The sequence below is a fragment of the Capricornis sumatraensis genome, chromosome 1 (assembly GCF_032405125.1).
Source record: "Capricornis sumatraensis isolate serow.1 chromosome 1, serow.2, whole genome shotgun sequence".
NCBI lineage: Eukaryota > Metazoa > Chordata > Mammalia > Artiodactyla > Bovidae > Capricornis > Capricornis sumatraensis.
This window is the reverse complement of record NC_091069.1, coordinates 193,735,257-193,759,924: the sequence shown is the minus strand read 5'-3', so window position 1 is coordinate 193,759,924 and position 24,668 is coordinate 193,735,257. Positions and strand designations below refer to the sequence as shown.

The window sequence follows — 24,668 nt, the reverse complement described above, 5'->3', positions numbered from 1 at the left end:
TTATCAATGTCTAGCAGAGAGGCCAACAGTCTCTTGGGATTATATGCATTTTTTTTTTAAGCTGATATTGTTGTTCAGTCATTCAGTTGCATCTGACTCTTTGTGACCCCATGAAATACAGCATGCCTGCTGATATGGACAGATTTATTTCTGTGGATTTGCTGTGGAAACCGGGGTTTTGGATTTTGCAAATGTTGTATTCTGGGAGTTTTGTTCTACTGGTGAACGCTTTGAGCCTTTCCTTGCTGTTTAGCCTATATATGTTTTTGATGGTGCTTTTCCTGTTTCCCTTTTCTGTGGATTGCATGCTTGCTGCACTAGATCTGGAACTTTGTTTTACTTTCTTATTGCACATTTCCTTCCCATCTGCATGCACAACATTTTTGTATTTTAAAACTGTTGTCTGTTTGTTTTTCTCTAGGAGCCAGATTGTACTGGACAATCTGTGCTCCGGTCATTAGAATATTCATATATACCATACAGGTATGGAAGGACCCGAGAGGCTAAATTAATAGACAGGTGGTTGCTCGATGAAAGAGTTGAGCAGGGAGAAGATGGGAAGTCTTATGAAGTAATGAGTCAAAATGTTTAGGGGGTGACCTCTAACTGCCCTTTCTCACACACTTCTACAGTTCTGTCTTCTGCGCTTCTGAGCTGTATCCTAAAGTTGTATCCTGAATCTGCCCCAGTTTCCCCATCTCTGCCCTCAGCCCCTTTCCCGTCTTCCTCCTCTGCCTCCCCGAGGCTCAGCCATCGTCTTACCTTGTTTAGACAGGGCTGTCTAAAAGAACTTTCTGGGATGATGGAATTGTTCCATGTCTGCACTGCCCAGTGTGGTAACCCCTAGCCCCATGTGACTACTGAGTACTTGAAATTGGGCCAGTGTGACCAAGAAACTGATTTTTTTGGTCACCTACTTTAATTTAGATAGAAGTACTCACACGTGGCTAGTGGCCACTGAATCGGACAGCGGGAGCCTAGGCTTTACGGTAGCCTGGGAACCATGTATTCTCTGGGTCCTCTCTCCATGATTTTCTCTGTGGTAGCCAGAATGATCTTTAAAAAAGTAGATGAGATTATGGTGCTTCTCATCTGGGAACCCCCCAGTGCATCTACAGGCCTGTCTTCTCTCTCCCCCGACTCCAGCACCCTGAGTTTCTTTCTGTCCCTTTGACGATACAGCCAAGCTTTTCCGGGAGTTGTGGCCTTTGCACATGCTTTCTCATCTAGAGTGTGTGCTCTTTCTTCATTTTGTTTGTCTGATCCCTCATTTTGAGATCTTGCCCTTCCAGGAAGCCCTCCTTCCCCGCCACCCCCAGCGGGTTACCCCCACCACGCTGTATCAAGACCCCAACTCTCTTGTTTCCAGTCTCAGGCTCCTCTGTCACTTATCTCTGTCAGAAATTGTCTTTCAGCCTCTCTGTTATTTTCTCTCTCCTTGCTGGGATGCGGATGTTGTCAGGACACCAAGCTTGCTTGTCTCTCTCTTTGCTGAATAAACTCTTCCTGTCCCACATCCTCCCACACCCTCTTCTCTTGCACCCCCGGAGAAGACATCACAACCACATGCTCTCTCACAGCTTCTTTTCCAGACTCTGCACAGACCATCCCCTTCTGTAAACTTGGATGCCATCCATCTGGGCTACAGTGTCCTTGATTAGCTTCATTTTTTCTCAGTTGTAATCACTTTCTTGTCTGCCTCCCTGATCACCTCTCTTACTTGTGGCGTGTTCCCACATTTCCTTAGCTACTTGTTCCGAGATAATCTCCTAGTTATTTCGAACCACGCTTTTGCTTGGCGTAGCGAGAATAGCCAGCCCCTTCAAGGTGAAGTTGTGAAAGCCTGAGGAAAACTTGGTTTAAGCAAAGGAAACATTGGAATGACTGCCTGTTCTATTGTTTGATTCTAAATACATTCAGTTAAGAAAAGTATTCCTGTTTTGTATTATTAAAAAGTGAATCCATGTTCCTGAAGAAAAATTAGAAAATGCCAAAAGACTGTGAAGAAAAAAAAAAATCCCATCTCGTCTCCCAATGCTGATATGATATCCTGTGTCATGGAGTGTGTGTGTGTTTGTATATTGCATAGCAGATCATACACACTCTTTTGTTGTTTGCTTTCTTCACTCAAAAATACCATGTACAGCTTTTCCTATTAGTAAATAGTCATCTCAAGTCAGTTTTATTTTTATTTCATTTAAAAAACACATTTATTTTATTTTTGGCCATGTTAGGGTCTTGTTGCGGCACTCGTGCTCTCTAGTTGTGGCACACGGGTTTAGGTCCCCTGCGGCATGTGGGCTTGAACCCACATTCCCTTCATTGGAAGGCGTTTTCTCAACCAGTGGACCACCAGGGAAGTCCCCCCAAGAAAATTTTAAATGGCTGAAGAGTGTTACACTTCATGGATGCACCATAAATCACTAAGCAAATCTTTTCTTGAGCATGTGGGTTATTTCTTTTCTCTATTAATAGTTAATTTGGTTCGTCTCTCTTTTTATTTTCAAATAACACTCTAGAAAGTACCGCGTTCTTGTTCTTTTTGTCTCCCTTGCGCGTGAGTGTGAGTCACAGCCCTCCCCGGTGCTGGTACGTAATTTGTCCTGGACCTGGATGAGCTGTGATTCTGTCTACCTACATCATGTTTCTCTTTGGGGCAATGACCGCTTGTTTTCCACACTGTTCTGATGTTATACAAACAAGGGTTACGTGGAACTCTGTTTCCAGAGTATGTGGCCCACACAGGCTCCCTCTCCCTTCCTGACTTCCAGCAGAGGCTGGTCTCCAAGTACACACCGTTGTAAACAAAGTTCTCTGAACACCTAGTGATTGACAATGTGGTGTATTTTTATTTAAAAGGATTGTTCACTTGCTCCTCTGAAACATCTTGTAACCTTGACCTTTATATTCCCCCAGTGTTTTAATATTCTTTTAAATGGCAGGCGGTGTAAAACAAGGTGACTTTGATGTTACTTTTGAATAGTAGGCTGGGTCATCTAATGTAAAGTCATAAGTGAATGGCTCTGTATCTTTTGTATCTGTATTGAAATGTATTGAAGATGGGGCACAGACATTGCCTGGGTTTCTAATGTGGCTTCTCTCTTAGGGTTTGATCGTGGGGTGGGAAAAGTTGTCAGAGGGAATTCTTAGGGAGACTTGGAGAAGCCCTGAGTGATGTTTCTTGACTTCCCTGCAATTTCGGGTTTCTAAATCAAGTCTAGCCTCTTGGCCCAGTTTCTGTTCAGTGTATTATGTAAATGATAATTAGAATCTGCTTTAGTCAAGAAAATGCAGAGAAGCACACACTGGCCATTTTGGGCTGGCTGGCCTCTGGAAGGGATGGGGGTGTGGAGATGGCACTGCTACCTTGAAGAACCCTGCGAGGCCAGCTTGGTTATGGAAGGTAGGGGAGCTGGGACACAGCAGGCCTGGTGTCCATGCTGCAAAGAGGGTGACTTTAGCCATAGAAACCTGAAAAGTGAGTATTCATGCTGGTGCCTCGGGCCGTTCTTCTGTGCCAAGCCCTCAGTTTTCTTTTGATGATTCTCATTCTTTATGGACAAAGGAGCCTTGTGGGCTACAGTCCATAGCGTCAAAAGAGTTAGACACTACTGAGCGACTGAGCATGCACTCACATTATTTAGTAATGCTGAAAGACTTGAAGTAGAGCCTGAGCTGAGATGTATTTCAAATCCAGGTCAGAAGGGCACCGAGGGCTGATTTGAGAGAGAGAGATTAAGCTATGTAACTGAATGACAAATAACCACACAAAACTTTCCATTCCTTCCAGAAATGTTTGTTCAGTCCTGCTCTGTACTGCTCAGGTACTGTCTTTGCAATTCAGTGATGAGTGTCATCCAATTTTCCTTCCCTCAAGGAGCAAATGCATGAGTGATTGAGCTTCTGAATGTGGTGGCCCCAAGTGAAGGAAGTGAGGGTTCTCCCTGCTACAGATTTCAGTGAAGAAGATGCTAACAATTGTGAAAAGAAAGTGGATTTGGAATTAAGGACCGTTGGCATGGGGTCGAGCAGAGGAATGTGGGAATCGGTCATGGGCAGTGGCTGGCAGGGTGGACTGCGGGATGGGTGTGGGACTTGTGGGATCTTAGTGTCCCGACCAGGGATTTTGAACCTGGGCCCTAGACAGTGAAAGTGCAGAGTCCTAACCACTGGACCTCCAGGGAATTCCCTGGTTCTGACGTGGGGTGCTCTGCAGGCCTGAGGCCTTGCCTGGTGTCCCTGGAGATCCTTGAAGAGATGCTTTCCTGACAGTGAGACACTCAGCACTGGGCAGTTCACCTCACTCTAGAACAATGCTACTTGAATTGTGGTCAGCTGACTGGTGCCATGAGATAAGCTCGAACATTGAGAGTAAGCATTTGGAAATTTCTATAGCAGCTTGCCATTGTGGCCACTTCCAAGTGCACCAGCAGTGGATTAGTTTGTTTGAACAGGATATAGACCCACTTGAGTTTTGTGGTGCTGAAACACTTCGGTTCACGCCTGGCTGAAGGTGAGAACTAGCCATGCGCAGCAGGACCACCGGAACCTCTTACCTTTCCTTAACGAATAGAAGCGCAACAAAACAAAATAGCCTGGCCCTTCACGACAGTAGTATGAGAAACACCTCTCTACACCAAGCCCAAAAGTAATGGGGGGTAAGGCTGAGACCCCCAAGTCCAGAACTTAAATATAAAACCTTTGATCTGTTCCAGTTTCATTTCAGGTTTTTGTCAGCCTACAACCTCCCTTCCCCTCTTCCTTTTTCTTCCTTGTCATGAGCATGTGTTCCATGAATATTATTTTCCTATGTACGTTACATGCAATTCTACACGTTTTCTGTACACATTACACACGATTCATATATTTGTCATTTTAAATAATGTTGCAGTATCTGTTGTGTTTATATGTCTCAGGTTCTTAGTTCCTCTGTTTGGGGGCTGTTTTCCTATCCTAAATAGTTCATCTGTGAATATTTTTGTACAAATTAGTTATTTTTCCTCTCGGGTTCCTGAAGTGACAGCAAAGGAGAAATAATGAGCTAATTTGACTCTTAAGAGTGTTCAAACCCTCACCCTCTTCCTCTCATTGACCATCCTCCCCGCCACTAAGATAACTGCCCCCAAAAGGACTATATACCAGTTGTCCTCATGTGGCCAGTAGTGCAGCCAAGAAATCATGCAGGACCTTCTTGTATAAACAGACAATAAGGAGACAAGAGAGAAGAAAGTGTAGATCACTAGATGGGTTAAACTAAGGTGTTTGTTCTATATGAGTAGCTTTTAAAGGGCTTTCTGTTAGTGTGTCTTAACTTTTAGAACTACTGGCAGATTCCTGGGGCAGTGCTTCCAGTTCAGAGCCTCTAGTGAGGGCCATAGGCTGTTTCAGAGGCCAGCATATATGTGGGATGGAAGATGTCCTTGGGTATTTAGAATAGAATCCTTCCCTACGTGGGGTTGTCTATGAGTGCCCAAGCATTTTTCTCTTTAATTATGGACTTTGTGACAGTATCAAGTGACTCCAGAGATTTAATATTGGATGTTTGGTATATTAAATTTTTATCAAATTCCTTAATAAGAAAAATTCTTGGCAATGAAGTTAGTAAAGGCTTTATGATTATATTGGAGATTACATAATCTTGTATTATATAGCTATTCTATATTTTTCTTAAGAAAAATGCTGTACTTGAACGTTTTTCTTCTCCTGCTTGCTAATTTCTTGGTTCTCCCACTAGCTGCCTAATACATTTTATGGCAAATTAATATTTGTTATCCCCAGCCTGTGTGGCTGTTAGACTGACATTTTTCTTCCTTCTGCTTTTCCCCCAAGTAGAAAATAATTGTGATAATAGGAGATACATGCAGCACATAGAACTTTTAACTCGTAATAAATAATTATCAATTTTCACATAATGACTTATAGCACAGTGGGTGTTTCTTCCCCTTTGAACTACATGAAGCCCTGTGAGGTGGGAATTTGCTAGAGGTATGTTTATTGAGGAAAATGCTGACTCTCAGAGACTATCTGACAAGCTCTGTTGAGGTCATAGAGCTATTTAGTGGCAATTCAGGACCTCTGGTTTCAAGTCTAATATTTCCCCAATTATGTCTTCTGGTTTGAAAACTTTCTGATTGAACTACATTTTATTGGAAGAGAATGGAAGTGTTCTTTTTTTTTTTTAAATCACACTATGGAATGCTCAGTTTAATTGGCTTAATGAATAACTTGCCATTATAATGGTGCAATATGTTTTCTTAAGGATTATGACTATGCAAAAGAATCTGTTTAAATAAGTAAACAGTTATTTGAAAAAATCTTTTGAAAATATTTACCTAATCTATTATCAGGTGAATGCAATGTGTTGCCTCTAGTTGAAGAACTTTTCTATTCTATTCCAGTGATGTCATTTAAAGGGAAAAAGTTAACCAGAAGCACAAGCTATATAATTCTGAGATTTTTGGATGGTATTTTATAGTCAAGTTTCAAAAATTTCACTTGTAAGTGTTTGTTGCCAGGCTATAAAATTGAAATTGATTTTTGTCTATTGACCTGTATCCCATGACCCTGTGAAATTAAATTCACTTATTAATTTTATTAATTATTTAGTAGATTGTAGATTCCTTAGGATTTTCCATGCAGACAATAATGTCATCAACAAATTTAGGCCATTTTACTTCTTTCTTTGTGACTTTCTTTTTCTTGCCTTACACATTATAAATGCTACAATAACGGGCACATGTTTGAACTAATGTTGTAATGTTCTTTTTGTGACAAGGCTTCTTCATGTTTGGTTTATAAACCATAGATACAGTGTTGGAAAATTTTATTTGCAATTAAAAAAATAAACAATCTTGGGATATTGAAACTTTAAAAATTGTTTTTCATATATTTGTAAGGATATCAATGTCTGTTTTGATATTGTAATTTGTGTTCTACTAAAATTCATTGTAAGGAATGTTGATCGATGTTTGTTGGCAATTCTAACAGATGTTTCAACTTTTTGTTTTTTTAAAGAATTATTTGGATGGTGGAACTCATAGGATAGTAATAAAAATCAATTTTCATTGAGGAAAGGATGACTAACTTTATAGAAGTTTACAGAGAGGCACATTAAGGAAAGGGAGAGAAAAGGTAGGATAAAAAAATCAAGTATGTCAAATGTGAACAATATCCTTGCCTGTTCATTATAGCTATATCTCCATAATTAAATAATATTTGAAGTATGGCAGAGAGGAATAAAACAGAAATAGATTCAAATATAACTCTGACACTTCCAAATTGTGTGAACTTGGGCAAGTCACTTATGTTTAGTTTTTCTTAAACTATAAATAGAAATAATACTAAGCAGTTTGCAGTATTGTTGGGATTAGAAATAATATGTGCAAAGCACTTGACACATATCAGGTACTCAATAAAAATGTGAGGACTCCATTCTTTATTATTTATTTATGTTATTATTTATTTATTGAATTGTTATAATTTATTAATGGGCACCATCAAATATCATGCATCATTGAAGGAAGGGGACAATATCTTTGACGCATCCTGTCCTGCTAAAAGGATATAAAACTTTCTGTTCCTGTAGACTTGCACTGACCAGTGAGGGAGAACGATGAAGAACTATTGAATTGATGGTCTTTGTAAAGAGAACAGACTTGTAGTTGCTAAGTGTGGGGGCTGGGGGAGGGAAGGGTTGGGAGTTTGGGATTAGCAGATGCAAACTATTGTATATAGGATGAATAGACAAAAGGTCCAGGGATGGCACAGGGAACTGTAATGGAGATTTTGTGATAAATTGTAATGGAAAAGAATAAGACAAAATATGTATAACTGAATCACTTTGCTGTACAGCAGAAATTAACACAACATTGTAAATCAGTTATACTTCAACAAAGGTGGCGCTAGTGGTAAAGAAGCTGATTGCCAATGCAGGAGACAAAACAGACATGGGTTCGATCCCTGGGGTTGGGAAGATTGCCTGGAGGAGGAGACATGGCAACCCACTCAAATATTCTTGTCTGGAAAATCCCAGGGACAGAGGAGCCTGGCGGGCTACAGTCCATAGGATCTCAGAGTCAGACACAACTAAGCGACTAAGCACATACTTCAGTAAAATTTTAAAAAGCATTGTTATATGGAATGATGGTCATGGGATCAGCTGCCAGCTTTCTTCTATCCCTGATCACCCCTTACCCCAGTTTGGAGAGTCAAGCAGGCATGTTTACTCCCCAGAGCCCCTAGGGTTTTACCTGACTGTGAGACTGCTCTGCTGTCAGAGAGCACCGGGGACCCAGGGTTGAGGCAGGAGCTGTGTAAGTGGCTGTGAGCCCTTGAGGTCACTGCAGGTGACTGTGATGGCTGGACTTTTGCCAGACTTTGTCTTCATCATTTGTCATTGTTTGCCTTCCTTCCCCTTCTGTGTTCCTGTGTCTAGACTACTTGATTAACGTTGTAACCTATCTCTTCTAGAATTCTGAAGGCGGACTCTATGTATGCATGAATACGTTTTTGGCCTTTGGAAGGGAACACGTGGAAAGACACTTTCGAAAAACTGGACAGAGTGTCTACATGCACCTGAAGAGACACGTGCGCGAGGTGAGATATGCGTTTTGGGAGAACTGGCCTTGAAGTCTTCCCTGTAACATTGTCTTAGTGGGGTTCATCACAAGGAGGTTTTACTGTGCCCATATGGCTTCTCATTCTCTGGGATGATGGGAAACAGAAGTACCACTGTTGGCAGACCTTCATAGACTTCCCAAACCTTAGCTTAACCAGTTTTATGTTTTCCTTCTTGTAATGTTCTGTTCAGAGTTGTTAAAGACATGAGTTGGCTGATATAAAAAAAAAAAGTCAAAAAAGTACATCAAAGTACAGAAAATAATGCCAGAAACACTCATGGATACAAAAATCAGAAATAAAAGAAATTTGGATATTTTTGCTTCAATTTTTTTTTTCTTAGTGAGGGAAAAAGCGTTTTATTTTTTCCCTACAATTGCAAGTCTCTTCCAGTTCCCTCCCTCCACAGAAGTAAACACTGTTGTGAACTTGCTGTTTCTCTTTCCCATGAATGTCATTATATTTTATGTAAATATGGCCATTCAGGAACAATGTGCAGCATGACTTTATATGTTTTAAAGATGTAGATAAATAGTATCATACTGTTACCTCTAATTCTGCCTAGAGTTTTTCCCTTCAGTGAGATCTCATGCATCTGGGTATACTTCATTCATTTCAGTAGCTGTTTGGTGTTCCATTTTATGAGTATCTTCTCATTTACTACTCTGTTCTCCCATTTGAAGACATTTAGATTGTTTCCATTTTTTGTTTGTTTGTTTCTACAGACATTGTACAAATGAGCAGTTTTACACATTTCTCCTGGGGGAACACGTGCAAGATTCTTTCAGAAATAGATCTACAAGTGGCAGTGTTGGCTCATGCATGTTCTTATCTTCATTTTTACTGGACATTGCTAAATCCATCCATATTGGTTGCACCAATGTACATTCCAGTTTGCTCTGATTATGCGTGTCTGTTTCCCCACACCCTCACCAGTGCTTGGTCAGAATTTTGATGTTTGCTAATGGAATGGTTGTAAAGTGGTATTTAAATATTTAGCATTTCCTCCTGTGAGGGTAGAAATGTCTTTTCATTCCTTTTGTTGGCCATTCTCCTTTTCTTCTCCATGACTTGCCTATTTATATTTTCAGCCTATTTCTCTATGGATTTATCTTTTTCTTAAAAGTTTGATTAGTTCTTTTTACATCCTGGATACCAAAATTTTGTCTGTTATAGACACACTTTTCTTATGTTCTGTGGCTTATCTTTTTACTTTATTTATGAATTATTTTGTAGAACAGAAAGTTTTATTTTTTAATTAGCTGTTTTTTTTTTCTTGCTGCATAACTCAGCATGTGGGATCTTAGTTCCCTGACCAGAGATCAAACCCTTGCCCCCCTGCATTGGAAGCGCAGAGTCTTAACCACTGGACAGCCAGGTGAACTGGTTTTGAATTTTGATGTAGTTAGGTTTATTAAACTTTTCTCTTATGAGTTGTGCTTTTTCTATTTTGCTTAAGAAATTGTTTCCCAACTCAAGGTCATAAAGATATTTCTTCTAATATTTTTAAAAAGAAGTGTGTGTGTGTGAGAGAGACAGAGGGTGAAAGACACACAGAGAGACAGAGATTGTGAATGTTTTAATGTTCCAACATTTTAGATCTTTAAATCATCTATAATCTATTTTTATATTTGTGTCAAGTGTGGGAATCTGCTTTTTTCCTTATATTGATGACCAGTTGTCCCACTATTACTGGAGAAGTACAGCCTTTTTCAATGTCTTATAGTGCCATTTAAAAAAATATTTAAACTTGCTACTCACACTTGTGTCAGCTTGGAGATGCTCACTTCTGTATGTTGCTCTTATTTGTGTCCCTGTGTTGATGCCTCAGATCTTGATGTCTAGGAGTACGAGCACTTTTTCCATGTTCATTTTTTTTCCTAGAGGTTTCCTGGATTTGAATGTTTATTTTTCCATATGGATTTTGGAATCAGTTCATCTAGTTAAAAAATACTGTTGAGATTTTGATCACGACCACATTGAATTTATAGATTGATCTATAGTATATATCATTGTCTAAGCTCCGTGAGGGCAGGGAGTCTGGTCTGTTTTGTTCACCTCTGAGTCCTCAGCATGTAACAGTGCCCAGCACGTAGTAGGTACTTCATAAATACTGACTGAATGACTATTTAACATGGCATACCTCTCTATTGATTCAGGTCTCTTTTATGTCCTTCAGGAATGTTTTATAATTTTCAATAAAGAAACTTTTATTTTATTAGACTGTTTTAAAAAAATGTTTGTTTATTTTTGGCTCTACCGGGTCTCCGTTGCTGCAAGGGCTTCTCTCTAGTTTCAGAGAGTGGGGGCTACTCTCGAGTTTCCATGTGTGTGCTTCAGTAGTTGCTGCATGTGGACTCAGCAGTTGTTGCATGTGGACTCAGCAGTTGTAGCTCCCGAGTTCTAGAGTACAGGCTTAGTAGTTACGGCTCTTAATTGCCACCTGCCACGGACTTAATTGCCCTGAGGCCTGTGGGGTTTTCCCGGATCAAGGGTCTAACTGGTGTCCCCTGCATTGCAAGGCAGATTCTTTAACCACTGGACCGCCAGGGAAGCCCTTATTAGATTTTTTTAAAGGTATCTATCCTATAATTTCTATGGGCTTCCCTGGTGCCTCATTGGTAAAGAGTCCGCCTGCCAATGCAGCAGATGTGGGTTTGATCCCTGGGTCAGAAAGATCCCCTGGAGAAGGAAATGGCAACACACTCTAGTATCCTGCCTGGGAAATCCCGTGAACAGAGAAGCCTCGTGGGCTATAGTCCATGAGGTTGCAAAGAGTCAGACATGGCCTAGTGAGTAAACAACAACAACATAATTTTTGTAACTATTATTACTGTTGTCTTTTACGTTTTAATGTATTTAAACTGGTTATCCATGTTGTTTGGAGATGTTATTAATTTTCAAATATTAATTTTATGTTTGGCAATACTGTTCAATCTTCACCTTATTCCTAATGGCTTATAAATTATCTTTGATCTTCCATAGTCAATGCTGATTTGAAGTTCATCTCATCTCTCACCCTAGCCTACCTAGTATGTTCTCTGTTTAAATTTAGGACAAAGGAGAGATCCCCCAGTTGGACAGTGTGGAGAAGAGGAAAAAAGACTGGGAGGTCAGACAGGTCGTAAACTGAATGGTTAGCTTTAAAGTATTCTAACACTGGCCTGATGCTATACAATTTCCATTCACTACTCCTGTTAGGCGGGGCGTAGCAATTCTGATGAAGTTCGTGTTGTATCATCTGTCTTAACATAAAGTAGTGAAGTTTTAGCAGACTGAAAAAAAAAAAAAAAGAAGCTGAGGCCCAGAGACTTGAAGTAACTTGCTCCAGGTCACAAAGCTAGTGGCAGAATTATAGAATGCAATTACTTCTGCCTCTGAAATTTTAAAGTTTAATGTTTCACATTCTGACCGCAGTTCTCTCTCATTTTAGCTCTTTCACTCATTTATTCCTGTTTTAATCTGTTTAGCCTGCGTCTCAGCATCTGTGACTTTAAACATTCTCTTATCACCACTACCCTCAACTGACCCTCATCCCGGTGTCTTGCCTCCTGACGGTCCTCCAGAACCCCGCCTTCCCCACTGCACCCCCAGTCTGTCCACCGGTGTCATCCTCTGCTTCCATGGATGTACTGCCCACTTGCACTGCCTTGTGGTTGGGGACCATGTCAGGTTCCTGGCCTTTCCCCTTCTGCTGGGCCCTCTCACTGCCCAGAACATCTAGCCTGTTCCTTCCAATGCTTCCTGTAAGACTTTACCCGTGCCTCCCTCTTCATTCTCCAAAAATGATCAGACCTGTGCCTTCCAGAGCAAACAGGGACCCTGGACAGAAACCTTGAGCGCCTGCCTCACCTCCTGGGAGCTCATTTGCAGTGGTCCTCCTTTTGTGTCCTCCCATCTCAACAGAAAGCTGTGCCCTTTCAGTCCTCGTGGCCCCATTTCCTCCTACCTCAGAGCCTCCATTCACTCCACTCTCTCTTACATTTCCAGCATCTTCCTCTTCTGTCTTTTTTCTTAAACCTTAAAAAGGAGCATGCCTCAGAACTCTAAGTTGAGTCCTGCTTCAGTCATCTCATCCTTCAATTGAAGCTTTAAAACTTCTACTCTCACTGTCTCAATACAGCCCGCTTTAAGTTCAACACTGCTGTTTAGTTAACCTTCCTGTGAAGCAGCTAAAACTGCCAAGGTTGTCAGTGACCTCTTAGTTGCCAGAGTTGGTAGATATGTTTTAGCCTTGAGTTTTTCAGTCTTTAAACTTGTTTTTCTTTTGGAACTTCTCCTCCTCTGCTTTCTTTGGCACCATTCTCTGCCGGGTTTTCTCCCGTCAGACTGCCCTTTCTCAGTGTCACTAGCATCGTTTCATTTCTTTCTTCCTGTTGTTGCTGCTGCTAAGTCACTTCAGTCGTGTCCGACTCTGTGCGACCTCATAGATGGCAGCCCACTAGGCTCCTCTGTCCCTGGGATTCTCCAGGCAAGAATACTGGAGTGGGTTGCCATTTCCTTCTCCAATGCATGAAAGTGAAAAGTGAAAGTGAAGTCGCTCAGTCCTGTCTGACTCTTAGCGACCCCATGGACTGGAGCCTACCAGGCTCCTCCGTCCATGGGATTTTCCAGGCAAGAGTACTGGAGTGGGGTGCCATTGCATTCTCCATTCTTTGTTCCTACATCCTAGGAAGTACTGGCATTTGCTCATCCTCATCAGGCCATCCACAGCCTTGTTTAGCCACTATGTCTGAGCTGATGACTTCTCAATCAGTGTCCCTCCAGAGCTAAAGGTCTGACCATCTGACTTTGACCTGGCCTCCTCTACTCAAATGCCTCATAGGTACTTCAAGCTCATTTTGCCAGACTGAATGAATTATCTGCTTTCTCACCATGTTCTTTGTCTTGAATTCTAGAGGCTTAGACATCCTTTGATTCTGCTCTCATTCCATGGCAGGCTGGTTATCAAGTCCAGTTATTCGGGCATTCCAAACAGCCCCAAATTCCTTCCTGTCCTCTTCATCCCTGCTGTTCTTGTCCGAGTACTTGTTATGCCTTAAAAGGGCTAATGCTGTAGCTTCCTGACTTGCCTTCCTTCCTTCCAAAGTGCTGTCTTCAGAGCCCCCGCCCAGTCTGCATGCTGCTCTCAGAGTGATCTTTTCACCCAGTGTGCATCTGTGGCACACTGAAGCTTAAATCTTGAATGTCTTTCTCTTTGTTGCAGGATGAAGTCCAAACTCTTCTGTATTTGATTACAAGGCATTTCATGATCTGATCCCTGTGACTTTTCCAACCTTCCCTCTTACTGCATCAGCTCCATTGCCCTAGATATAGCAAACCCCTTCTCTTTCCTGCAACACACCATGGTTTCAGGCCTTCGTGCATACTGTTTTCTGTTTTGGGGGATGCCCTCCTTTCATCCCTATTCCTTTTATATCTGTTGTACTCTCTATCGGAGAAGGCAATGGCACCCCACTCTAGTATGCTTGCCTGGAAAATCCCATGGACGGAGGAGCCTGGTGGGCTGCAGTCCATGCGGTCGCTAAGAGTCGGATACGACTGAGCGACTTCACTTTCACTTTTCACTTTCATGCACTGGAGAAGGAAATGGCAACCCACTCCCGTGTTCTTGCCTGGAGAATCCCAGGGACGGGGGAGACTGGTGGGCTGCTGTCTATGGGGTCGCACAGAGTCAGACATGACTGAAGTGACTTAGCAGCAGCAGCAGTACTCCCTATGGTCAGCATATCCATATATCTATCCATCATCCCCCCACTCATCCATGTTTCATCCATCCATCCAACCAACCAGTCAACTAGCATAATTGCTCTATAGCTGCTATCCACCAGGCCCACTGCTCTTCTTACCTCACCAGCCCTGCCCACCCCTTCCATCCCCAGAAGAACCATCATTTCTTCCTTATGATGTCATCCTTACCTCTCTTAACCCTGGAATCCGTGGTGCTGTTTGTTTGCATTCCTGCTCCCCTCTGATGCTGGTGAGCTCCTCAAGGGATAGAGCGTGTCTTCACTCACTTTGCAGCCTGAACTCCAGCACAGAGCCTGACAATCACGTCTGTGGCTGAGGAATTCCAGTTTCTTAAGCCCTGTAGATTTCTAGTGGTGACTGATGCAGGCACAGAGGTGATGGTCTTTGGAAGGAAGGTCTTTTTTTTTTTTTCTGAATGGAATCAGACCTAATCTGAGTCTGAGTTGTGACTCTCACATTTGGGGAGAGCCTCACAGTCCAGCAAGTCTCCCTGAAATTCCTCTCCTCCTTTCTCCCCACACTTTCATGCAGGAGTGGAGGGGACAGAGAGATTGGAAAAAGCAAAAGGATGCTGTAAACTTCTGTAGAGAGATTACAAGTGACCTCCAGGACTGTTCAGTGTGGATGGTTAAATATACCTTTGGTGCAGGTTTTATCTCGTCCTTTTTTGAGCAGGTTGGTGGAGGGAAGGGGAGCAGAGACTCTGAGACCTTGGAGGAGATAGATTCTAAGAGCTATAACATGAATGTAGCATTAGTATTTGGACAGACAAGTTTTTGAGCTAAAGTGAAGTGAAAGTCGCTCAGTCATGTCTGACTCTTTTTGACCCCATACACTATATAGTCCATGGAATTCTCCAGGCTGGAATACTAGAGTGGGTAGCCTTTCACTTCTCCAGGGGATCTTCCCAATCCAGGGATCAAACCCAGCTCTCCTGCATTGCAGGTGGATTCTTTACCAGCTAAGCCACCAGGAAAGCCAAGAATACAGGAGTGGGTAGCCTATCCCTTCTCCAGTGGATCTTCCCGACCCAGGAATTGAACCTGGGTCTCCTGCATTGCAGGTGGATCTTTACCAGCTGAGCTATGAGGGAAGCCTGGTAGTTGCTTTTTTTTTTTTTTTTTTCCCTGAATGGAATCAGACCTAATCTGAGTCTGAGGTGTGACTCTCACATTCGGGGAGAGCCTCACAGTCCAGCAGGCCTCCCTGCAGCTCCTCTCCTCCTTTCTCCCCACACTCTTTTGAGCTAAAGAGTTCAATAATTTTACTTTCCTGTGGGAACTATAAACTTATAGTAGAAGCTATAAAAATTTATTGGGAGAATCACAAAGGTGAGTCCACTTTCAATGCCAAATAATGAGATGTGGGAAAGAAGAGTTAAGACTGATAGGCTGCTGCCGCTGCTCAGTCGCGTCCAACTCTGTGAGGCCCCGGGGACTCTGGCCCGCCAGGCTCCTCCGTCTGTGGAATTCTCCAGGCGAGAATACTGGAGTGGGTTGCCATTTCCTTCTCCAGGAGATCTTCCAACCCATGGATTGAGCTCGTGTCTCCTGCATTGGCAGATGGAGTCTTTACCACTGAGCCACCTGCGAAGCCTCTAATAGTGATAGGAGGGTGAACTAAAGAAGCAGCAAGGCCTTGGTGTTGCCTTAACGTGTGGCTGCTTGAAAGGATGCTGGGGTTTGACTCACACAACTGCTATGTGTTTGAAATGTGCGCTTTTCTAGTAATGAGAACATGCATGTAGAAATACAGTTTTGGTCATTTGAGGCAAACATTTTAATAGCCTCTTTGAGAGTAGAACATTTTGTGCGAGTATCAAAGGGTAATGAATGACTTCTTTTGCAAAACCACTGACTTGATAGCAGTTTCACTACTGTAGTGGACTTCTACCAGAGGTAGAAAATACACGGAGCTTAGGGTGGTAAGCAGTCACCAGTGGGAGCTCCAAAAATGTTGAGGGAGGTTAGATTGGGCCTTATTATGACCAGAATATCAGCAGCTCTTTATTGATATTTATGAATTCTTTCCAACAGCAGTTGTTGTGCACACTGAGGACCAAGCACAGGGCTTAGTGGATAGCAGGGGAACAATAGCTTCCCTCCTGGAGTCACCATCCCCCCAGGGCTCCTCTGGCCTCGGGCATGGCCTCCAGCCTTTTGGAAACACTTGCCCACTTGAAGTATCCACTTCACCCTGACCCCTGGCTTCCCCTTCCCAGAGGTACTTTCTTGATAATTTGGTGAAAGCATGATCAGGTGGACCATTACCTTTGTCTTTCTCCTCCCTTCATGGACATGGGTCAAGTTCTTGTTTATCCTGGGATCTCTAGTCCAGACTGAACATTTCCTCTTGGCCTCTTTATGAAAACTAAGAACCTCTGAGATGCTACCCCCACTCCCAGTCATCTGTCCCAGAGGCTGCATTTTAACAATCTCTCGTTTTCTTTTCAGAAGGTAAGAGGCGCATCTGGTGGCGCTTTACCCAAAAGGAGGAATTCCAAGATTTTTTTAGGTAATGTAAATAGTTGTCAACAGTTTTCTGTGTGTGTGCGTGTGGGTGGGTGACTGCACATGTTTGATTGGGAGCAACTGGCTGTTTACTGCTCTACAGTTTAAAGATGAGAGGAACCAATTTCACTCGAGATGGTCTGTCTCCACTTTGTGTTTACCTGTGGTGAAGGATGCTTCCAACACACTTGCAGGGTTAGTGTTTTGAAGCAATTAGGCTGATAGTGCCTGGAGAGAAATCGTGCTTCTGCTTCTGGTCTCCTTTTTCACTGCCTTTAAAGAGGAGACAGTTTTTTTTTTTTTTTCTTTTCTTTTTTGAATATTAGCCAAACTACAGACTTTATTTGTATTTCACTATTTGTTGCTGTAGTATCCCACGTTGCATTTGGTTGTCATGTTTCCTTAATCCTGTCTAATCTGTGATAGTTCTGTAGACTTTTAAAATCTTTTTTTTTTATTATTATTTATTTATTTTTTTTAATTTTAAAATCTTTAATTCTTACATGTGTGTGACACTTTTGAAGAGTACTGGCCTCTATTTGGATTGTACCTCAATTTGGATTTATCATGTGACTTCATGGTAAGCCTGAGGTCATGCATTTTTGGCCAGAATTCCTCAGAGGTGATGGGCCCTCTTCAGGGCCTGCTGTCAGGGAGCACATGAAGCTGAACTGTCATGTGGGTGATGTTCAACCTTGATCACTTGTTAAGGTGGTATCTGCCGGGTTTTTCCACTCTGAGGTTAAGGTATAGTTAATAAATATTTTGAAAGTGATACTTGGAGATGATACTAATACTTGTTTCTCCTCAAGTTTTTGTTCACTAATTTTATCATCCATTAGTGGATCTTGCCTGTTACAATGTGGTGTTTATCTAATAGTGATTTTCTGTCTCCCTCATTCAGAAGAGCCAGTTTTGCTCATACAAGTGAGGCCTGGCATCTATCTCATGTAATCATGATCATATTTCATATTAAACTTCCTGTATGGTTTTCCCAGAAGAAAAAAATGGTTTGATAATTTTTGACCAGGCAAGTTGGTATCTGGAAATGCCTAGGATTATTGTTTAGAAGGAATTTCAAAATTGTTTGCATGTTGTAATTTTATTTTGGTTAAAAAAATTCTATATGCATACGTGTGTGTGTATCTCTATGTGTGTACATAATGCATGTATATGTGTATATATTATGTACTTACATATATGTGTATATATGTATGTATGCATATGTGTGTACATACATACATACAGACAGACAGTAGTATCTGGCAAAATGTGCTCCAAATTGTTAGCAGTAACTCCTTCCTGACGGTGAAATTGAGGTGACATTAGTTTTCATCTTTTTATGTATTTGTGTTTAAATTCTTCTTCTGTTACCAAAAGACACATTGATTATTTGAAAAGTAAAGCCATTGGATGTCTTGGAGCTGAGTTTCCTTCATGGTTGGGTTCTCTGTTACTCTGCACTGGGTCCACTCTTGCTGTCTTCTCTCCATATTTTCAGCCCATGGTTTTCTTTATGAGGCTTATCTGCAGTTGGTGTTTCCACACTGGCCAGTCTTTCCCACTGCTCGGCATGGCTTTGAACTATAACCCAGGTTAACCAACTAGACTTGGAGAAGCTTAGAATAAGTTGAAATGATTGCTGAAAGCTGAAATGATTGAATGCATTTTGACGTTTTGGTTATAAGCCTTCGGCTCCCTTGCACTACTAGTGATAATGAACTTCTTCTGAATTAAATGACATCAGCATGGCATTCTTAAACATCCTGATCTGCTGTTGTGGTGTTTCATTATTTTCTTTGGTTGAGTAAAGGAATTAGCTGACCTCTTGTCCTTTAACCTTTGTGTTTTTTACTCAAAAGACCTTGTGGTTTGATTTTTCTAATTATCATATTGGTGGTAGAGGATATTGTCAAGTAACTTTAACAAAAATAATCCAAAGGTAAGCATTGAGGTTTTGTGCTTCTTACTGTGTGAACCCCTCCATTGCTCCCTGGGAGCACTAGCCCACCCTTTCGTTTCAGGGAGACTTTTTCTATGGGCTGCTCTCTGTGTTCTCTCAACATTTAATGTCTTAGAAAGCCAGAAACTCACAGTCCAGCAAAAATGTTCTATTTGGATTGTGCCAGTTTTTAAAAAACTTAAATTTGAATGTCACTGGCACTCCACTCTGGGACTTGCCGTAGGCCCCAGTTCTTTCTAGATTTTATACTCAGATGCTTCACTAACTTATATTAGTAAGAATTATGTTTCACAAGCCCTGATATAAAGCCTCCACTGGTGCTTCATAGCTCCCAGTAGCAGCCACTATATTCTTGCCACACTGATCATAGCTCTGCTTTAAAGGTGCTGTGGCCTGTAAATTAATTTCAGTGAAGGACTGTATTAGACTTGGGCTATGCTGTGCTCCCGTCATGTCCGACTCTTTGCAACCCCATGGACTGTAGTCCTCCGAGCTCCTCTGTTCGTGGGATTTCCCAGGCAAGAATACTGGAGTGGGTTGCCATTTCTTCCTCCAAGGGATCTTCCTGACGCAGGGGTCAAACCCATGTCTCCTGAGTCTCCTGCATTGACAGGTGGATTGTTTACCACTGAGCCACCTGGGTAGCCCTGTATTAGGCTTACCTCTGGTTTAGCAGGAATTATAAAATATTGGTGAATTTAAATGAGGTAGATGTTAATTTCTTTTATTTCATGTAGAAAATGTTGGGAAACAGCAAATCCAGGCTGATGTGATGCCCTCATATTCATCAGATTCTAGGTTCTTCCCATATTTCTGTTTCACCCTCCATCCTGGTCTGTGATTTCTAACCTCATGGTCACTTCATGGTCCAAAATAGCTGCTAGAATTCCAGCCATCACATCGCCATTCTGGAAAGCAGGGAAGAAAAAGGGGAAGGGGCAAAAGAATCTAATCTCCCAGTTTATTCATTTTCCTTTTGTCAGCGTTCTCACAGATCCCCAGGCCACACTTTAGTTTATACTTTTCTGGTCAGAAATTGGTCACATGCCTATGCTGTGTGCTGCATAGGAGGCTGGAAAGCAAAGTCTATTAACTGGCTTCACTGAGTAAAGTCTGTTACTAATGAAGAAGGGGAGAGTAAGGACTGCCCTGGTGGTCCAGTGGCTAAGACTCCATGGTTCCAATGCAGGGGGCTGGGGTTTGATACCTGGTTAGGGAACTAGATCTTATATCCCACGCCTGAGAGTTCGCATGCTGCAACTAAAGATCCTGCATGCCACAACTAAGACCTGGCATAGCCAAATAAATAAATACAGAATAAAAAAAAGGAGGAGGAGAGAATGAATGCTGGGAGGTAGCATGTAGCCTCTGCCACAATTTCCTTCCCTAAAAAGGGACATTGGGTTGTTTCTTCAAGAAAAGGAAATGAACTCAGAACTCTCTTGCAGCCTCTGTGTTTCTTTGACTAGAAAGTACCTTTTCACTGCTATTGAAATATAGTTATGATGACCCATCACAAAACACATGTGGATGACTAATGCTTTCTCCTGGATAGAGGCTTTTTATCCCCTTTCACTTAATGACTTTATTACCAATTCCTTTCTAGTTGGCTCAATACTGACGTTGAAACCACTGAATCATTTAGTTGTGACCTTCATAGTGATTTTAAAAGGGAAACTGAGGCCATTAGCAAGTGCTGTATACTTACCCAAGTCTCCTGACCCCATTCTGCCCCTATATGTAAGTTAACTCTTTCTCCTGATTACCTCGATAGTCCTCTAAATGAAATCCTAGTTAAGGATCCCTCAGATCTCACTTTTGCTGGTAACTCTTTTTAGAATCAACAATGACAGTTATTGGTAATTTTTGAACCAGAGAAATTTTGTGCTTCTCTTAGGAGAGAAATTTAAATTTAGGATTTTAAAAATATTCTTTGAAATACATAGCACATGGACAAAGCTTAAAATTGAAAAGTTTTAAGAGCCTCCATAACAAAAAGCAAGTTTTTCTCCCTTCCCTATGTCCCAGCCACTTGGTTACCCAGAGACAAATAGTAGTTTCTGTTTGTACGTCCTTATGTATGTTGTGTATTCCTCCAGTAATAGTTTAGACCTATGCCATGCTTTTAGATTTTGTTTGTGTAGGTGGTGGGGAGCCACCACCTACACACTTTGGTTCCCAAACTGTGTCCTGAGGCACTCCAGGTTGCCACAACAAATTCACAGGTAAATCACAGGATATTTTAACTCTTTAAGGGAACAGAGTGATGCTTGAACATTGCATGAATGAGTATCTTGATGCAGTCTCGCTATTAGAGTATCCCAAAGAAAGGCAATGCCAAAGAATGCTCAAACTACCACACAATTGCACTCATCTCACACGCTAGTGAAGTAATGCTCAAAATTCTTCAAGCCAGGCTTCAGCAATACGTGAACCGTGAACTTCCAGATGTTCAAGCTGATTTTAGAAAAGGCAGAGGAACCAGAGATCAAATTGCCAACATCTGCTAGATCATTGAAAAAGCAAGAGAGTTCCAGAAAAACATCTATTTCTGCTTTATTGACTATGCCAAAGCCTTTGACTGTGTGGATCACAATAAACTGTGGAAAATTCTGAAAGAGATGGGAATACCAGACCACCTGACCTGCCTCTTGAGAAACCTGTATGCGGGTCAGGAAGCAACAGTTAGGACTGGACATGGAACAACAGACTGGTTCCAAATAGGAAAAGGAGTACATCAAGGCTGTATATTGTCACCCTGCTTATTTAACTTACATGCAGAGTACGTCATGAGAAACTCTGGGCTGGAAGAAGCACAAGCTGGAATCAAGACTGCCGGGAGAAATATCAATAACCTCAGATATGCAGATGACACCACCCTTATGGCAAAAAGTGAGGAAGAACTAAAAAGCCTCTTGATGAAAGTGAAATTGTAGAGTGAGAAAGTTGGCTTAAAGCTCAACATTCAGAAAACGAAGATCATGGCATCTGGTCCCATCACTTTATGGGAAATAGGTGGGGGAACTGTGGAGGCAGTGGCTGACTTTATTTTTCTGGGCTCCAAAATCACTGCAGATGGTGATTGCAGCCATGAAATTAAAAGACGCTTACTCCTTGAAAGGAAAGTTATGACCAACCTAGACAGTATATTCAAAAGTAGAGATATTACTTTGCCAACAAAGGTCCGTCTAGTCAAGGCTATGGTTTTTCCAGTAGTCATGTATGGATGTGAGAGTTGGACTATAAAGAAAGCTGAGTGCCGAAGAATTGATGCTTTTGAACTGTGGTGTTGGAGAAGACTCTCGAGAGTCCCTTGGACAGCAAGGAGTTCCAACCAGTCCATCCTAAAGGAGATCAGTCCTGGGTGTTCATTGGAAGGACTGATGTTGAAGCTGAAACTCCAATACTGTGGCCACCAGCTGACTCATTTGAAAAGACCCTGATGCTGGGAAAGATTGAGGGCAGCAGGAGAAGGGACTGACAGAAGATGAGATGGCTGGATAGCATCACCGCCTCGATGGACATGGATTTGGGTGAACTCTGGGAGTTGGTGATGGACAGGGAGGCCTGGCATGCTGCAATTCATGGGGTTGCAAAGAGTCGGACACGACTGAGCGACTGAACTGAACTGAACTGATACTCCTTTCAGTGACTTCATCTCTTTGTAGAGCGCTCTTGTTTTTAGTGGTTTCTATGGTAAAAAGGCAAGAACCATGTGAAAATAAATGTGGAATGGAAAATAAGGGAGGCAGTGTCCAGTCTGATTCAAAAAGAAGTTCTGCCGTGCCTTCCAGGTGCATACATCCCTTTAGTCAGGGATTAGTGGTTATTTAAGAGGGAAATAAAACATTTATTTCCTTTCAGTTTATGTGTATTATTTTTTCAAATGCCTACTAACTTGTTAGAACATAAATATTTGTTATTCTTGCCTGGATAATCCCAGGGACAGGGGAGCCTGGTGGGCTGCCGTCTCTGGGGTTGCAGAGTTGGACATGACTGAAGCTACTTAGCAGCAGCAGCAGCAGCAAACATTTGTTATATATTGAGTTATTAAGTCATCTTTTATAGTTATTAAGTTATTAAATAGTTATTAAGTTATACTAAATAAACAGAATATTGGGCATGTCTTTTGGTTTAGGGCCACTGTGCAAAAATTGCTGGGAAGCTAAAGGGCGCTGTGAACTGAGAAAGTGGGTAGCTCTGCATTCATGTTTTTAAGCTAGAAAGGGGCACTGTTAGTCTGTCTTTGAGAGAGGTAATTTACAACAATGTGAAAGACTGTGGGTTTTGGGAGTTGGCTGATACAAAACTTACTGTTTTATGGGATGGAAGGAGAGAAGAGGGAGTGGGAGTCCAGGATCTTCACAGAAATACCCCAGGACTCTTGATGAGATTCTCACCTCATCTCAAATATTCTTTACATTAAAGCTACAAATGTGTAGTCATGTAAATAACTGGTAGTAAATTTAATTAAAAAGATCATCTCTTTGGTATGTCATACAATGAAAGTGAAAGTGGAGAGCGAAAAAGTTGGCTTAAAGCTCAACATTCAGAAAACGAAGATCATGGCATCCGGTCCCATCACTTCATGGGAAATAGATGGGGAAACAATAGAAACAGTATCAGACTTTTATTTTTGGGGGCTCCAAAATCACTGCAGATGGTGACTGCAGCCATGAAATTAAAAGACGCTTACTCCTTGGAAGAAAAGTTATGACCAGCCTAGATAGTATATTCAAAAGCAGAGACATTACTTTGCCGACTAAGGTCCGTCTAGTCAAGGCTATGGTTTTTCCTGTGGTCATGTATGGATGTGAGAATTGGACTGTGAAGAAAGCTGAGCGCCAAAGAATTGATGCTTTTGAGCTGTGGTGTTGGAGAAGACTCTTGAGAGTCCCTTGGACTGCAAGGAGATCCAATCAGTCCATTCTGAAGGAGATCAACCCTGGGATTTCTTTGGAAGGAATGATGCTAAAGCTGAAGCTCTAGTACTTTGGCCACCTCATGGGAAGAGTTGACTCATTGGAAAAGACTCTGATGCTGGGAGGGATTGGGGTCAGGAGGAGAAGGGGATGACAGAGGATGAGATGGCTGGATGGCATCACGGACTCGATGGACGTGAGTCTGAGTGAACTCTGGGAGATGGTGATGGACAGGGAGGCCTGGCGTGCTGCGATTCATGGGATCGCAAAGAGTCGGACACGACTGAGTGACTAAACTGAACTGAACTGAACAACAGTGGCTCAGACAATAAAGAATCTGCCTTCAGTGCAGAAGACCTGAATTCAGTCCTTGGGTCAGGAAGATGCTCTGGAGAAGGAAATGGCAACCCACTCCAGTATTCTTGCCTGGAGAATCTTATTGACAGAGGAGCCTGGTGGGCTACAGTCCATGGGGTCTCAAAGAGTTGGACACAACTGAGAGACTAACACAAAACAGGGTTAAATGTTCACACTTCTATTGACTCCTCTACCTGCCTCCTCCCACAGCTTTCACAGATAGGAGTAAATGAGTCAGCTCTTCTGTGTCTGAAGCCTGGGATGTCAAAAAGCTACTGCTTACTCCTTGGAAGGAAAGATATGACCAACCTAGATAGCATATTGAAAAGCAGAGATATTACCTTGCCAACAAAGGTCCGTCTAGTCAAGGCTACGGTTTTTCCTGTGGTCATGTATGAATGTGAGAGTTGGACTGTGAAGAAAGCTGAGCACTGAAGATTTGATGCTTTTGAAGTGTGGTGTTGGAGAAGTCTCTTGAGAGTCCCTTGGACTGCCAGGAGATCCAACCAGTCCATTCTGAAGGAGATCAGCCCTAGGATTTCTTTGGAA

The 24,668-nt window shown here is 42.0% G+C and overlaps 1 protein-coding gene across 1 annotated transcript in view; it reads left to right on the top strand.

Moving 5' to 3' along the window:
* USP13 (ubiquitin specific peptidase 13) overlaps nt 1-24,668 on the top strand; it is a 129,685-nt gene that overhangs the window by 16,638 nt on the left and 88,379 nt on the right. The window contains exons 2-3 of the mRNA XM_068971203.1: nt 8,470-8,595; nt 16,821-16,881. Of these exons, the coding sequence (XP_068827304.1) occupies nt 8,470-8,595; nt 16,821-16,881 (187 nt within the window). The remainder of the gene's footprint in view (nt 1-8,469; nt 8,596-16,820; nt 16,882-24,668) is intronic.